Raw genomic sequence first — 18693 nt, forward strand, 5'->3', positions numbered from 1 at the left:
GTCTGTACCATGAAGCATCAACCATAGTTCAACTAGCTCCTCGAGATAGGTTTGCCTTAGTAGACGCCTGGTGGCACATTTATGCCTGCTGACTTTTATGCTAACTGTTTTACTTCGGTCAGAGCTCACTTTTACCAGGCCAGATTGGGTTACTTTGTTTTAGCCAAAGTGTGTCAGACCACAAAGGTGGCCGTCCATGTTGCAGCTTTCAAGAGAATATTTACATATTGCTCATAGCAGAGGCGCAAGTAGAGCCAAATTTCGGGGGGGGGGGGGGGATGGGGGGGCTAAGAAAAAAATTCAGGGGGGGGCTGAACCTTTAATCAGTAGGCAGAGTGGAGCTGCAGGGGCTCTTAGAAGGGGTGAAAAAACTGCAAGGCCTAATTAACATTCAAATGGTCTTTTTAAGACTTGTAAAACGTTCGGGTGCGGCTCTGTGTGTGCCCGGGATCTGTCTCATCCCGGGCTGCCCGGTGAGTCCAATGGGTGTTGCGTGCCTGGCTCATAGTGAGATAAGAGCTGCGCCCTTTCACAGCTGGGCGTACACGGGTCGGTATAAAACCCGCCGTCATGAAACGGAGACAGACTCTGACAGCAGCGCAGGTAGAGTCCTTGTCTAGTTCTACAGGTGAAGAAGCCATGAGGCTGTTACTTTTCCTTTTTGTGTTTCCCCTCAGCGAGGTGCGCAGCCAGTTCCCCAAGGCGTGTGCCACTCCGGAGGTCATTGATAGTAAGACATGCTGTCCAATGTGGAAGGACTACAGCAGTTGTGGAGAAAAGTCAGGGAGGGGCAGGTGCGAGAAGTTAGCTTCGGATTTGCACAAACCGCAGGTCGATGATGACCGGTTCCATTGGCCTTTAGATTATTTCATTATGCTTTGTACATGCGAACCACAATACTCCGGGTTTGACTGTGGTCGGTGCGCGCCTGGCTACCGAGGGGATAACTGTGATAGACTCAAGAATGTCACTAGGAGGGCGTGGCCAACTGCCGAGCATGGCGGCAGCTTAACCAGGGAGCTCCGCGAGGCATTCCGGCCCGCATAAAAATCCGAATGCCCATCCGACCAACAACCTGCCTGAAGGGGTGAAATCGGCCCCGGGGACCAGAGCGACGCAGAAAGAATCGCTTCCAGCGGCAATCCGGCACCGAGAAGTGCCCCGTCCGTCGATGGGGAGGAGCGGCCTGTAGAGACTCGGAAGCACCGGCCCTGGGTGCGGAGACGAGCCGACCGGAAGTGCACCTCACCCGGCCGGGGAAAAACGGAAATAGCCGGCGACCGGTCCGCCCTGAATACCAGTGAGCTCAGCCTCGGCGCCCATACGGCACTACACCTGAGAGCGCACTTCGCCCAAGACGCCGATTGCAGCAAGGTCAGTGGGGGACCCACACATCATCGGGGAAGCACCCCAACGAAAGCAGCGCGAGCAGGCAGACGGCGCCTACATCGGCGAGCCCTCCCCCCACATCACTAAAAATCGCCCCGGACTGCCACTGACCAAGGGGGCTGCCCACACTATCGAAGCACCAGCCTCCGGAGGTGCATTGCGACCGCCATAAACATCGGTGCGCTCCACGTGCAGGAGTGGCAGTACACGGAGTCAAAGACCTCCGAGCAGAGCAAGGACAGTCCCTATACTGCTTTTAAAGGCAGCAGCAGACTAGCCGCACTACGGGCTGAAGCGAGCCTGAATCCTGCTCTCCCAACCGGCTGCATTGACGCTCTACAGCGGGGGAAGGTCTGCATAGACGCGGGCAGCGCCAGTAGGACATCATGGCGGGCAAGAACACGAGGAGCACGTCGGCAACGCAATCGAAGCTGGACAAATTTGCCTACACCCACACCGGTCATTCGCAGGGGCCTGGTCGGCACTCAGCCGGAGCCACATCTGACGCCAATGGGACTGGGAAAGTCACCCTGGAGGCCATCATGAGAACCCTCACAGACGTACAGGCCACAGTCGGTACAATCTCCACGGAGGTGACCCTGCTTCGTGCAGACTTCAAGAAGATATCGGAGAGGGTGGCACAAGTAGAGGTGGTCACGAAATCTCTTATTGAGGACACCTCGGACCTGCAGGTGGCAATGGAACGACTCGAAAAGACCACCAAACAACTTCAGGAAAAGCTGGACGACCAGGAAGGACGCTCCAGAAGGAACAACGTCCGTATTTTGGGCCTTCCGGAATCGGAGGGGAAGGGGGCCATGGACCTGTATATAGAGGACCTTATCAAGACCAAATTGCAGCCTAAAGGGCTATCAGCCTTCTTCTCCGTTGAAAGGGCACACCGAGTCCCCGGAGGTACACCACAACCAGGGGCCACACCACGACCAGTACTGGCCAGACTCTTCAACTTTCGGGATAGAGACGCCATTTTGCAAGCGGCCAGGGTGGCCCCGCCAGTGAAGATACAAAACTCCACGCTGGCGTTCTTCCCGGACTACACTGCCGAGGTGGCCAGGCGGCGAAAATCCTTCAATGCAGTAAAAAAGACTCTGAGGGACAGGGAATTACCCTACTCGATGCTGTTCCCCGCTAAACTGCGGATTGTGGCCGAGGGAAGGACGTGGTTCTTTGACAATCCCGAGGTAGCGCGAGAATGGCTGGACGGCTGGAGACCGGCGGGCAAACCACAACGCCCGCGCAAAGACCGCCAAGATCACCGTAAGGAGAAAACACCGGAGCATCGCACGCCCAGCCCGACCACTGAACAGGGAGCCGCCGGGGGACTGGACTCCGATCTTGAAAGGGATCCCTTTGACTCGGGACAGCCTAACAGGGGATGATGGAGCACGCTGGAAGCATCAAGCACTGATCACTACACTTGGGACCTTGGGCCGATGGAACCGAGTAGGGCGGGTTCAGGCCGGTGCCTGTAGGGGACTCACCAACCCCACAAGCAAGTAAGACTAGATAGGGGGGGGAATCAAGCACTCTGCCAAGTTGGGGATGCGGGCGGGGATTCGTCCGTGGTGCAGGGGAGCAGGGAGGGGGGGATGGGTTGGGGGTTTTGAAGTTCGAGTTACAGTTAAGTTACACGGTCACTGTCATCACTATTGCGATCTCACGGAGCATACAGACCCCACACACTATGGGGGGCGTGCACCTCCTCCACACTCTGGTATCATTCTCCTCCTGACAATGGAGACCTTGATTGAATCATACTCATGGCACAACATAATCAGGCTACGCCAGCGATGGGTACCCAGGCGACGACTATAACGCCCCCACTGAAGCTCCTTACTTGGAATGTTAGAGGGTTGGGAGACAAAATAAAACGGGGTTTGGTGCTGCAAACAATTAAGCGCGCTAAGTCCGACCTGGTGCTGCTACAGGAATCACATTTAGCGGGAACCACCTGTAAGGCCCTGAATAGGCGTGGTTACACCATGGCGGTGCATTCCGAGTTCACCTCGGGCTCCAGAGGCACGGGGATTCTCCTCAAAAACAGCTCCCCCTTCCTGGTCACTGGCCACAAGACGGATGACCAAGGCAGGTTTGCAGCACTCTCAGGCCAGTGGGAGGGTAGGGCCTTGAATGTGGTATCAGTCTATATCCCCCCCGCGCTCCACGCTACGGCCCTCCCGGCACTTAGCCGATTCCTTATTGATCTTCCGGAGGGAGATGTGATCATGGGGGGGGATTTCAATGCCATAGCGGACCCTCTCCTGGACACCTATCCCCAGCGAGCCCGCCAGAGAGGAGCCGCCACGCTCCAGGGCTTTCTGTCTGCTATGGGCCTCATGGATGTCTGGCGTAGCCTGAACCCAACAGAGCAGAGCTACACACACTTCTCCGCACCACACAACACCCTCTCCCGAATCGACTACTTTTTCACTCTGGGGGTGGGACTGAGCTTGGTGGACAGTGTTGACATTATGCCACGGGGCATTTCGGATCATTCCCCGGTTGCACTACACATTTCCACTAAGGAGAATAGGCGGGGTAGGATATACCCGATATATCCCACTTATCTGCAGGTCCCTGGCATAAAAAAGAAGCTTAAGTCGGCAACCACACACTACTTCGAAGAGAATACTGGGTCGGTGGCCTCGCCCTCGATTCTGTGGGAGGCATATAAGACGGTCCTCCGGGGGGCATCCATATCTGCCATTACTGGGCATAAGAGGGAATCCAGGACTACACTGGCCACGCTAGAGGCGGCCTTACACACGGCAAACACTGCGCATATGTCAGACCCCAATCCGGAGACACTGCATGCACTACAGCTTCGCCAGCAGCAACATCAGGCACACCTTACAGTGATCACAAAGGGACACCTCGCGAACACAGCACACAGGATCTATGACGTGGGCGACAAGGCAGGAAAGATGCTGGCGTGGCTGGATAAGCGGGGGGGCAGCAACAAAGGGATCCACGGGCTCTATGACTCGAGTGGCACGCTGCGAACTCACCCGGAGCACATAGTCCAGACTCTAGCCTGTCACTTCCAGAACATTTACACGCCGACGAGGCAAGTCACTGAGCGAGAGGCTCTGGACACGCTCCGCGACATCCAGGTCCCGGTACTCTCACCAGAGGCACAGCAGGAACTGGACGCAGACCTGACTGTTGGGGAGATCCAATTGGCAATACAGGCGCTGCAATCCGGCAAGGCCCTAGGCCCGAATGGGATCCCGGTGGAGTGGTACAAGGCAATGGACTCGGTCCTGGCCAAGCCACTCCTTGACATGTTTAAAGACAGCCTACAGAAGTCACTGCTCCCACTAGATCAGCGCACGGCCACCATTGTGGCCATCCCGAAACCATCCAAACCACCAACCGATTGCGCCTCATACCGACCCATCTCACTGCTTAATGCAGAAGCGAAGGTCCTGGCGAAACTTCTGGCCAGCCGCCTCACCAAACATCTCGCTACACTGATACACCCGGACCAATCGGGCTTTATGCCACATAGGAGCACGGCACTTAATCTACGCAGGGTGCACGGGGTGCTGGCAAGGGCGCATCTCCTTCAGGAACAGACAGCGATACTCTCATTAGATGCTAAAATGGCGTTTGATTTGGTCGAGTGGGAATACCTTTTTGCTGTGCTGACCCGCATGGGCTTCGGGCCCCTATATGTGGCATGGGTGCGATTACTCTACGCCCGGCCGATGGCGCAGGTAGTAGCGAACGGACATCTGTCCTCCACCTTTCCACTAGGTAGGGGAACGAGGCAGGGGTGCCCACTGTCACCCCTGTTGTTTGCAATAGTGCTAGAGCCACTGGCGATCCTGCTACGAGCGACGCCGTTGTTTAGAGGAATCGAGTGGGGCGATGGATGGGAGGACAGGGTCTCCCTCTACGCTGACGACATGTTGGTGTACATGACAGACCCGGATAGCGGGGTACCAGCCCTCCTAGAACTCTGCGACGAACATGGTAAAGCATCCGGATACACCCTAAACTTGAACAAGACGGTGCTCTATGTGCTAACCGGACAAGCCCCGATATTGCCGGCGACCTGCCCTCTCACAGTGACCACCTCTTCTTTCAAATATCTAGGTATTTATGTGACGAGAGAGGCAAAACGGTTTTACGTCGAAAATTTGCAACCGCCTCTGCAGAGGCTGCGTACAGATGTCCAGTATTGGGCTACGCTGCCGCTGACCCTCTTAGGGCGAGCAGCTCTCTATAAAATGATGGCTCTTCCGAGGTTTCTGTATGTATTGGAGAACTCTCCACATGTGGTTAGCCCGCAATATTTCCGGCGAGTGGCAGCGCTGGTCTCCAGCCTGCTGTGGGATAACGGGCCGGCACGTATAGCGCAGACGAAACTAGTGAAGAGTTGGTACGAGGGAGGTATTGCACTGCCGGATCTCCAACTATATTATTGGGCAGCGCAGCTGAAAATAATTAATCAATGGATTCATGCATCCAGAAATGATCCCGCATACAAAGCAGACTGGGTGCAACTAGGGACAACTGGCATGTTAGCTGTACTGTACGACCGCCAGAGGGTGAAGACCCTGCTGGGCCCAACACTCCACACAGCGACACTCTGGCACACGGCGCAGTCACGCCTGGGGTGGACAGGGAAAATCACTAAGATGACACCCCTTTGGGACACCAAGGCACTGGGCGCACTTAGGGCCTGTAAAGGCTTTGAGAGATGGGATGACATAGGCATCTCAGTGGTCGGAGACCTCTGGGACAAGGGCACGGTTGTTCCCCTCCAGCACCTCCAGCAGCAATACAGCCTCGGGCCCACTGAAACATTTCGCTATGTTCAGATTAGACATGCACTATTGCGCGCTATCCCACCAGACACGACACTCCCAGAGTCCTCACCCCTTGAGGATAGGCTGCTCACCGAATACATGGAACAAAAGGCGACCTCACTCACATACAAGAAATTAATTAACAACACACCTGATCCCACACTCAAGCTTAAGGAGAAATGGGTAGCTGAGCTAGATGACATGGACGAAACGGAATGGAATGAAGCGTTAGCCTCCCCGAGGGAGGTGGGTATATCAGCTAGGTTCCGCCTGATACAGCTCAAGGTGCTCCACCGCACCTACTACACTCGCACACTGCTGCACAGGATACATAGGGCGCAGCACCCATACTGCCTGCGGGGTTGCGGGGAGGAGGGAACTCTCCTTCACACGCTATGGGAATGTCCACGCATAAGGGAACTCTGGCGCCAAATTATGCGCACCGTCTCTCAAGCCATGAAAGTGTCTGTCCTGCCGGAACCTCGCAGGTGCCTACTGAACATTTGGGAGCCTACGGACCTGAACAGATACGAACAAGTGTGGGTCACCCTTGCAATGACAGTGGCCAAACGAGACATTGCACAAAGGTGGGGGGCTCCGGAGTTACCTACGGTGGCGGGGTGGGTGAGAAATATGGACCTTCTCATGATCAAGGAAAGGGCAGTGTATGTGATAAGAGCCTGCCCACGTAAGTGGAACCGGGTATGGCTGAAGTGGAACGCTTATAGAGGTGACCCATGTGAGGCTTTGCCAGAGGGTGAAGACTCCGATTCGGAGGAGGAAGAAGACTAGTGGCGAGCGAGAAATACTGTGAACGAGGGAGGGACCAGGGGGAATGTTGCACGCACTAACGCTATACGCGAATTGCTGATTGTTAACCTGTGAGATGGTAAAGCAGAACGTACGCAGACTCTGATATGGTGATGACGACTGTTTTGGTTTTAGGAATAGAGTTCGTTATTCTTGTATGTACCCACTCATGCACTGTAAGAGAAATAATAACCTTCTGCCGTGGAACTGTATAGGTGGGAAGGGAATTAGAAGAAGGGGAGAAACTGGGCGTGAGGTGACTTATATCTATCTGTTAAACCTTTGTCCATCCAGCCCTGCGTGAAATCGGCAACTGTTATTGTAATCTATGTTGCATGCTATCCCCACCCGGGGGAGCTACCTGCAGTTAAGTTACGACACTTGCAAATGATGTACTGCTATTTCTTCTAATTTCCTGACAATAAAGAATTTTGAAAAAAAAAAAAGAATGTCACTAGGAAGGACATTCGCGACTTCACTAATATTGAGAGAATGACGTTTTTTGGCTATCTCAGCCTCTTGAAGCACACAGAGAGCGAAGACTATGTTATCCTCACGAGTGGAGACCGGCACGACAGAGACACATACACCTTTGAGACTGCCTTTGTTTATGACATCTTCACGTGGATGCACTATTATGCCTCAGCACAGCTGCTGATAAATAACACGGTGTATGGCACTACCAACTTCAACCACAGAGGCCCTGCTTTCCCCGTCTGGCACCGCATGTTTCTTCTGCTGTTGGAGAATGAAATCCAAAGATTCACAGGAGATGAAGATTTTGGGCTGCCCTACTACGACTGGAGCAGAGATGACAATTGTACCATCTGTACCAACAAGATCATGGGAGAAAATTTGCCTTCAGCCCTCCTCAGTCCCAACTCCTACTTTGGAGACTGGAAGGTATGTATTGAATGTATATCTGATAAAATACCTTCTTCATCTAGATTTAGATACTTTATGTCAGTAAACCAGACTTTAAGGGAGAGAGGGGAAAGGAGAGAGGGTGTGCAGGGGAGGTGAGGCTGCCCTGAACATGACCTGGTGTGACCAGAAGGTATTAAATGACATGTGGGGCAGTATGTCAATGATCGATGTAATAGGAGGCAGATGTACTGTTAAATATCCTGTAATGCTGGGGCGTAACCATCAACGGTACAGCATGTACAGTGGTACAGTAAGTCAGGGGTGCGAGGGACGCATTGTACCCCAAGGGGAGATGAAACACTGCCGGGGCAGGTTTTTTTGGGGGGTGGGGCGGGGGGGCGGGGGGGGGGGGGTAGGGAGAACAATAACATTATAATAACCAGCGACGAGGTGGTGGGAAGGAAACAAAGTAACACGTAAGTAGTGAATCTGTAATAACGCAATACGTGAAAGTGTATTATGGATGCAGTCAAAGAAGGCTGGGATCCGGAAAAGTATATGAAAGACCGAGTCAAGCAAGAAGTGGGGAACATAAAGAACAACAAAAGTAATGTAAAAAAGGATACATGAAAATTAAAGTGTAAAGTAAACGGGCAATAACGGAAACAAGATACAACTCAGTACATGGGCGACACTTGCACTCACAGGCATGGTTTGAAAATAAAGAACACATTGCTCCCACAAGAGAAATATTAGATGAACACAAGTACTTGGGGGATGCCCCAGGGGAGGATTACACGGACCACAACAAAAAGTGACACCGGTAAGTGCACATAATATAGAAGCAGGTAAATGAGAGTGACACAGAAGGCAAGCAATGGTAAGTAATGAGCAGACTGTAATCCCACTGTATGTAAATAAAATGTATTGAAAAGACAGCATATGCTCTGTCTAGGTGAGATCTAAAAAGCACTTAGGACTGTTGAGTAGAAACTAAGAAGACAAGAAAACAAATAAGCAGGATGGACTACTGCAGCTGTGATGTGCCAAGGAAATGGGAAAGCTGCATGAGCTTCAGGGATTCTTTCTGAATTGAAAGAATACGCTGTATGTTACTTGAGTGGATACAACCATGGTGTCTGAAAGATGCTGGTGCTATATGGGTACAAGGTGAAAGTAGAAATAATGTGGTGTCAAGCAAAGTTAACTGAGAATAATCATAGTTTTTCTTTACACTTTAACAAAATGTATGGGTTCGAAACGACTATGTATAATATGGCACAACCCACACTCTGGAATTATAGTTTAGGGTTACCAGCAATATGAATTCCATGGAATTGTGCCCCTTAATAACTTTGCATCTGTTTGACAAATTTTCGGCAAACTTTCCAGACAGAGGGGCAGATGTAGGTATCCAAATACCGGTCGGTAACGGCCGAAAATACCGATTTTCGCCCATTACCGACCGGTATTTGGATACTGAGATGCAGGGCATCTCAAAATACAGATTCCGTAATTTTACAGAATCAGTAAATTTACTGATTCGGTAAATTTACAGATTTGGTAAAATTACCGAATCTGTATTTTGAGATGTAAAACAATATAAAACAATAGGGAATTATGGGCCCGATCCTTGCACGCCTTTTTAATGCCACTCTACACAAGGGCCTACTCCCTTCGTGGTGCCAATCTTTGATAGTACCCATATTTAAAAAGGGCGACCGAGATAGCTGTCAGTGTTATCGTCCAATATCACTCCTGGACTCTACTCTCAAGATTCTCGGAAGAGTAATTTAAAACAGACTTCAAACATGGGCGGATGAGAATAAAATAATAAGCGATTTACAGTACGGCTTCAGGAAAGGGCTTGGAACAATCGAACAATGCTTGAATTTGCACATTTTAACTGAAAAATATACCAAAGCCAAGGAGGGTCGAATGTTATTAACGTTTGTAGATCTCACCTCTGCATTCGACTGTGTCTCGCACAGTAAACTTTGGCTGGTTATGGGTAACATGGGGGTAGACATTTCTATTATAAACCTCCTTCGGGAACTCTATGCAGGAGCATCCACCAAAGTTAGATTTGGGGAAAATGGTGAATGTACCGAATCTTTTGGAATCAGAAGGGGTGTACGCCAAGGCTGCGTCCTGGCTCCGTTTCTTTTTACACTCTACATCAATGAAGTGGAGAATATACTATCGACCGAGTGCAGGGACATGCCAATGGTGGGGGAAAGACCAATACCAACTCTGCTGTACGCGGATGACGCTGTCCTGATGGCCAGAACACCGCAGGCCATGCAAAGGCTGGTTACTTCCTTTTCTGAATTCATGATAAGGCTAGATCTGAGAATTAATTGCTCTAAGACCTTCACCATGTATTGTGGATCGGGTGCACAAAAAAAGAGAAAGGCAGTTTATATTGGTACTACCCCAGTTGACGTCACCCCAACGTTTTGTTACTTAGGAGTTTTAATTGATTGTACGGGCCTATGGAACACCACTATTAATACTAGGAAATTATTGTACTGCAAATCAATCATGGCCTTAAAGAATTTTAGCCGTAAAATAGGGAGGAAACCAATCAAGGAAATGTTAACTGTATACAAAGCTACTTGTGTTGCGATTGTAACATACGGCGCAGGTCTGTGGGGACACGCCAATGTGAACTCTCTGCAGGTGGTCGAAAATCTTTTTATGAAATATCTTCTAGCCGTCCCGCAGAGTGTTTCTACATATGTCTGTCATGTGGATTTTGGGGAGTCTTATCTGGAAGATACTGTAAAGACAGCCCCAGTCCTACTATAGCATAGAATATGGACAGTTGACGAATGCGGATTGAATCGCTCGATTATGAACAATGCGGTTGGGCTAGAGAAGTGTGGTAAAATAAGATGGCTGTGTTATGTAAGGAAATTCCTCACGGCACTGGGCATGGGGCATTATTTCTCAGAACCATCTTCACTATTTAATATCTCTAGAAAGATTTTTAAAGAAAAATGTATGACCTACCTGCATGAAAATAGAACTATGACCGAAATGAAGAAAATAACGGTAGTAGCCCACGAGCAAATTGTGTTTTCTAGGAATGCACAGCCATACCTGAATTTACCAATGAGTGACCATGAAAGGTTTTTATTAATTCATTTTAGACTGAATTTGTTGTTTCGGTTACTCAGCTTTCCAGTTATGAATGATTGGTCTAAAATTTTGATAAAATGTCCCTGTGATGAATTGTCAGTTCAATCGGATATACATATACTTTTCTTTTGCAAATTTTATACTGTACCTAGACGAATGTGGGTTGTTCCATCACTGAAGACTATGGAAATTAATCGCTGTCGCCCTGCTTTTTTAGCTGTACAGAAGCTCAATAGTATTTTAAGTGTCGTATTTATTTCCTCATTTCTTAAAAAAAAATTTAAATCACGAAAATCAATTGTAATCTGAACTATGTGGAATTATTTTGGGTGTATTGTAAGAATCCTTTAATTGTGATTTTTAATTGTACTTTTATGGTTATTTTGTTTTAATAACCGAATAAAGTTTTGAAATTGAATTGAATTGAGATGTAGGTGGCTCTGTAAACAGTGCCACAGGGATTTAAGGATTTGTTATTTACCACCAACTATTAGTTGGTGGTAAATAACGAATACCTGTGTATATGCAAATCTGTGCATGTACACCAGTGCCATGTGACAGACATACATGCCCTTAGGGCATGTATGTGTGCCACATGGCACACAAGCACTAATCAGGGGCACAACAGGGTGTCAAAGTGACACCCTGCCACCCTTGACCTTTTCACAATTTTACCGAATCGGTATTCACCGATTCGGTAATTGACATTCATTCCTATGGGCCTGGAGGCCCATAGGAATGAATGGCAATTACCGAATCGGTAAATACCGACTCGGTAATTACCGAATCTTACCGATTCGGTAAAAAATACCGAATTATTACCTACATCTAATTTACCGATTCTAAAATACTGAATCGGTAAAATGCAGTATTTTAGAATCGGTAAAAAAGATTTACCTACATCTAGCCCTTACTTCCTTAGTTAAATTGGCAGAGGATGGAAAGTTTTGCAGTGTTTGGTCAATGAGGTGCAAAGAAAAAAGGGGGCCACAAAACAGGTTTTGACCCCAATGCATTTACTTAGACTTTTTATTTTGGACATAGCTGCAAAACAGCTGATAGGATTGTAAGGACAATTTAACAGCTATGTACATTAGACCAAGTAGATGATCCTTTTTGCTGTTGCAAGCAATGCTATGAAATGGCTATGAGTTTTATGGGCCAAAACTTAGTGATATCTTTGTAGCACAATACTACTAAAAGTAGCAAAGCAACCCCCCCAAAAAAAACAAGACTGCATATGTAAAGCTTCAACTTTATCACATGAACAATTGAAAACCCCATATATGATCACATGCTAATGGAAACAAATAAACACATACATAACAAATAGAACACTTCTTAATCTACATAAGTTTTCTTTGCATGCTCTCTGTCTCACAAAAACAAAACTGTGGCCAGCATCCCAAACAAAAAACCTTTTCCTTATGCACTCATGTGCCACAAAATGGAAAAGTGATCTAGCAGTTGGCTATGCAAACTACTATATGGATGACATGATAACTGCCCACTAGTAATCCAAAAAATCATCTCAATTTTTGTAACAACAAAAAGGAATGGCTTTCATTCACTTTGGCCTTCATATGTTGCACAATCCTACTAAAAGTTGCAAGGAACCCCTAAAATAAACTTGAATACATATGTAAAGTTTCAGAATCACTACACGAACAACTAAAAGACCCATTCATAGTTACATGATTACATAAACCAATAAACAAGTACATAACAAATACAGTAGATAAAAAGAAAGAAATCACATTAAATATGATTGCCGCTCTATAGTTATAGTTAGTATTCCCAGAGATAGGAATTCTTAAGATTTTTGCTCTCTATTAACCATTTGGTGAATTACCACAAAACATTTCAGACCTATGTCATTTTCTACATTTTGTGATAATGTACATTTTTGTGGTGAATCCTTGAGTGGGTGCCAAGATAAACGGGGGTCTCAAAGTGCACTTTCCACCAATGCATGTTCCATAGACTATTGTATTTGGTGTAGGGATAAAACTGCATAAATGGCAATAACCTTGAATCAAGCAAACACAAGTAGATGATGGACGGAGCGCAGAAACTTTTCAGACACTCACCCCCAGCTACAGATCTGGGTTGAATCCATCATCGTTCTTTAGCTCACTTCGGCACCCCAGTTCAGACACAGCTATATGCAAATCAGTCTTGACTGTGTGCCTCATGGGAACAGTCCAGCCTGAACTGACAAGCCATGTCTTCCATGGACCGGAAACAAGCATCCTGGGACCGGTTTCTGGCAAACAGCCCTCATCAGCCAGGCTAGCTTGAGTCCAGTGGCAAAGCGAGCCAGGGACCCACGCCTGGGCGAATGTATGTCATTACATCGCATACCAATACCACGCATGCCATTACAACGCGGGTATTACTTTGCGATGTCAATGACAACGACATGCCTTTACATCGCAAACTTTTAACACGACTATGCCTTTACCACGCATGCCATTACAAAGCAAAGGCATGCATGGTAAAGCTATACTCATGGTTAAAGTGTGCAAGGTAAGTGACAACCCTGCCCCTGCAAAACCCTCCTCCGACCCCCAGTCCTCTCCCTACAATAACACTACACTATCCTGCACAACCGCCCGACACTACCCTAAAGCATTACACTACACAAACATTACAACACTACCCTAAACCCTAAAACACTACACTACGCAAACACTACAACACTACCCTAAACTCTAAAACACTACACTACACAAACACTTTAACACTACCCTAAACCCAAAAACACTACACTACACAAACACTACAACACTACCCTAAATTAAAAAACACTACACCTACACTACAACACTACCCTAAAACACTACACAAACACTACAACACTACCCTAAACCCTAAAACACTACACTACACAAGCATGAAAACACTACCCCAAACCTTAATGCACTACACTACACAAACACTACAACACTACCCTAAACCCCAAAACACTACACCTACACTACAACACTACCCTAAACACTACACAAACACTACAACACTATCCTAAACCATAAAACACTACACTACACAAGCATTAAAACACTGCCCCAAACCCTAATGCACTACACTACACAAACACTACAACACTACCCTAAACCCTAAAACACTACACTACACAAACACTACAACACTACCCTAAACCCTAAAATACTACACTACACAAATACTACAACACTACCCTAAACCCTGAAACACTAAACTACACAAACACTACAACACTACCCTAAACCCAAAAACACTACACCTACACTACAACACCACCCTAAAACACTACACAAACACTACAACACTATCCTAAACCCTAAAACACTACACTATACAAGCATTAAAATACTACCCCAAACCCTAATGCACTACACTACACAAACACTACAACACTACCCTAAACCCTAAAACACTACACTACACAAACACCACAACACTACCCTAAACCCAAAAACACTACACCTACACTACAACACTACCCTGAAACACTACACAAACACTACAACACTACCCTAAACCCTAAAACACTACACTACACAAACACTACAACACTACCCTAAACCCTAAAATACTACACTACACAAATACTACAACACTACCCTAAACCCTAAAACACTAAACTACACAAACACTACAACATTACCCTTAACCCTAAAACACTACACAAACACTACAACACTACCCTAAAACACTCCACTACACAAACACTACAACACAGCACTAAACCCTAAAACACTGACCCTACCCTAAAACACAACATTACACTTCTCAAACACCCGAAAACTACCCTAAAACGTAAAACACAACCCCACTACCCTAAACCCTACAAAAGTAACCCCCAAGCGCAATCCCCCTTACCTCACTCTCCTTGTGGTTCCTCTCTCCTGCTTCGAGCGTCGTCTGAGGGGCGGTGCACGTCGTTGTGAGGAAACAGTCTCAGTTTCCTCACAACAATGTGGATAGCCATTACATCATATGCGTTATAAAAGCGCATGCGATGAAATGGTATGCGTAGTAATGGCTACGCGTTATTACATTTCATGCGTTGTAACGCATGCGATTCAATGGCTACTCGTGATAAAAATCGCGTAGTAATGGCCGTTTCCCCGTCTGGGCATACCATGCCAACTTAGGACGAACAAAGCAAACACAAGGACATGATGAACGGAACGCTGAAACATTTCAGACACTCACCCCCAGCCACAGATCTGGGTTGAATCTATCATCGTTCTTTAGCTCCCTTCGCCACCCCAGTTCAGACACAGCTATATGCAAATCAGTCTTGACCCTGTGCCTCATGAAAACAGTCCGGCCCGAACTGCCAAGCCATGTCTTCCCTGGAACGGAATCAAGCATCCTGGGACCCGTTTCGGTCTAACAGCCCTCATCAGCCAGGCTAGCTTGACTCCCAGCTGCAAAGTGAGCAAGGGACCCACTTCTGGACATACTCTGCCAACTTAGGGCGAACAAAGCAAACACAAGGAGATGATGTACGGAGCGCTGAAATCTAAATCAGGCATGAGATTTGTGAGGCAAAAAATTGTTTTGTGTTTTTATGTCTCCAGCCTAAAATTTCCTATGCATCAATAGAAGTCACTAGGGGAATACCTTCTCCCCATTATTTTTAGATAATCTGTAGCTTTCATCTTCTAAAATGTTGCCATATATGAAACAGCTGAACGGATTGGCAGGATTATACATTATGGTGCGCACACGATTCTTTTTGTGTACTACAGATAAGTAGTGTAAGTATTTTTCAAGTCATATGGCATTTAAACTTTGTGAGGTCTGCGACTGTGATACTTTCATGTAATTTCACGAATGTTGGTGAAACTAGTGCTGTACATAGTGACGGGAAGTCAATATCTGCTTGGATAATGACTGCCTTTACAAAAGTTCAAGACATCCATGTTGTTTTAAGGCCTCTTTACCAGTGCCAGCTTAGGGCCTTAGATATTGGTAAGTATTAGGTTTTTTGTTTTATCTCTATATTGTCACTTTAGTTAAGTGGTAATAGGTATGGAAAAATAATTATTAGTTTCCATGCATTTAAAAAAAAATGTTACGGAGTACAGCAGTACTACCTAGATAGTACAGTGATGCTTACAAAAAATCAAAATAAAGAAATCTTAAAATATTTTTAAAACTCTAGAATACACCACTATTTCAGATATATAGTATACTACGGTGTATTTTCAATTTTTAACATGTTTAATTCTGTAAAATAGTGTATTGAGTACCATGGGAATACTTACAAAATACCGCACAAATACTGCGTAACTAGAAAAACATTTTCTATAAAATATGATGCTTACTTGGTATAAGCGCAGAACTCCATAAACCTAATTGAAAAAACATTAAAAAAATATAAATACATTTCCATATCTATTATCACTTTAATAAAGTGGTATTAGGTAGGGAAGTACAATAAACCTACTACTCACCTACATCTAAGGCTCTAACACAGATCACAGCTAAAGTGTAGGGAAAACCATATGGCTGCCTTTTCATATTAAAACCATCCATTACTCAATTATATACTTGTTTGTCATCGCCTTGTGGCAAGGTATACTGAAAAGTTACCAAGGTATACCGTGGCCTAAAATGTAACTAAGGCCTAGCCCTATTATTGTATTGCTGTACCCTTGCAGCACATGTTGTGTTACTCAATATGGGCAATACAATACATAGGTCAGATTTACCAAACAATGCCATGCTTGGACCACAGTGTGGTCCTGCGTTGATTTGTATATCTAGAGTAAGGCAAGGCAGCAAAATTCACAGTTTTTGCATTTCTATGAACACCATAATCTACATTGCTGCTAAATTTCACTTTCACCTGTATGCCACTCCACTGTACACTAGTACACTGAACACCACTCCACTCCACATTATTCCACTGTACAAGAGTCCACTGTGCACCACTCTACTCTACCCTATTACACAGTATGCAACTCTACTGTACGCACTACACTCTATGCTCTTTCCATTTACGCACCTCCACTCTACGCCACTTCAGTCTACACTACTCCACTTAATGTCACTCCACTGGGCGCTACTCCACTATATGCTAGTTCACCCCACGCTATTCCAGTGTATGCCACTCCACTGTACGCTATTCTACTGTATGCCACTCCCCTCTACAACACTCCACTGTATGCTATTAAACTGTATACCACTCCTGTGTATGTTACTGCATGCTACTCCACTCTACATGACACCAGAGTTTGGCACTCTATGGTACGCCACCTCATTCTATGCTATTCATTGGATGCCACTCCAATGTAAGCCACTCCACTGTATGCTATTTCACTGTACCCCACTGCACTGGACACCACTCCAGTCGACATTACTCCACTGTACGCCACCCCAGTGTATGCTACTCCACTATATGCTATTACACTCCACGCCACTCGACTCTACAACACTTCACTCTACAGCAGTCTACTCTAACCTGTTCCACTGTGCACAACTCCACTGTACGCCAGCCCACTTTGCACGATTACACTTTATGCAACTCCACCCTTAGCCAGTTCACGCCACGCTATTGTACTGTACTAAATTCCACTCTGTGTCATTTCAGTGTATGCCACTCTACTGTATGCAACTCCACTACATGCTACTTCACTATATGCTATTCCACTCTATCCTATTACACTATACACCACTCTACTCTAGGCTACTTTATAGTTAGAAAAACTTCAATTATAACTTTAACTTTAGAATTTCTAAGGAGCGAGTTATAGTCAATGTAATGTGGCGAGTAATGTGACTACACTGTATGGAGTTGTGTGACTTTTTGTAATTTGAAAGTAGTGCGTAATTTATCTATAATTATAACTGTAACTTTAGAATTACTAAACATTGTGTAGTTTAAGTTGAATTGTTATTGAAGAGTAACTAAAGTTTTTCTAACTATAACATTTTATTAAGAAAGATAAAATCCCTGGAACCGTAGTTACAAGTGGTCCATTCTCCACTCTGATTTTTTTAACTATAACTTAGCCCTAACCTTTGGTTTTGTTACTGATTTTTTTAATAAAAACATATTTCAAGTTATAATGTTGAGTGTTATTCAGTTGAGTGATGTGAAGTGTCATAGAGTATAGTAGAGGACAGTCTCATAGCGTGGAGTATTGTAGAGTGTAGTGGAGTAAAGTGTTATATAGTGGAGTGGTGTGTCATATAGTGGAGTGGAATGTTGTAGAGCGGTGTAGAGTGTTGTATAGGGGAGGTGTGTATCATTCAGTATTGTTGAGTGGAGTGCTGTACAGTTGCAGAGAGTCTCATGCACTGTTGTGTCATATAGCAGTGTGTCATATAGTCTCACTACAGTGGACTGTGGTACAGAGTGGTACAGTGGAGGAGAGAGTTGTGCAATGCAATGTATGGGAATAGAGTGGAGTACAGAGTTGTACAGTGGCGTATCACAGAGAGGTTTAGCGTGTAGTAAAGTTTTGCTAAGTGGAGTCATATACAGTGATGGAGAGTGTCATAGAATGGAACAGCATAAAGTGTCATAGTGTAGTGTTGTACAGGGGAATAGAGTGGAGTGAAGTAGAGTGGAGTGTCCTAGTGTACAGTGAAGTAGAGTGTTATGTAGTGGAGTGATGTGTAGTATAGTGGAGTGGAGTGTCGT

The 18693-nt window shown here is 46.2% G+C and overlaps 1 protein-coding gene across 1 annotated transcript in view; it reads left to right on the forward strand.

Moving 5' to 3' along the window:
- Positions 1-579: 579 nt before the first annotated feature.
- The window catches only part of LOC147665999 (tyrosinase-like), a 259243-nt gene continuing 241129 nt past the window's right edge, over positions 580-18693 (forward strand). Inside the window, exons 1-2 of the mRNA XM_086949337.1 lie at positions 580-980; positions 7496-7940. Coding sequence (XP_086805463.1) covers positions 640-980; positions 7496-7940 — 786 coding nt within the window. The 5' untranslated portion in view covers positions 580-639. The remainder of the gene's footprint in view (positions 981-7495; positions 7941-18693) is intronic.

Source organism: Lissotriton vulgaris, unplaced genomic scaffold, assembly GCF_964263255.1.
Source record: "Lissotriton vulgaris unplaced genomic scaffold, aLisVul1.2 SCAFFOLD_1002, whole genome shotgun sequence".
Lineage (NCBI taxonomy): Eukaryota > Metazoa > Chordata > Amphibia > Caudata > Salamandridae > Lissotriton > Lissotriton vulgaris.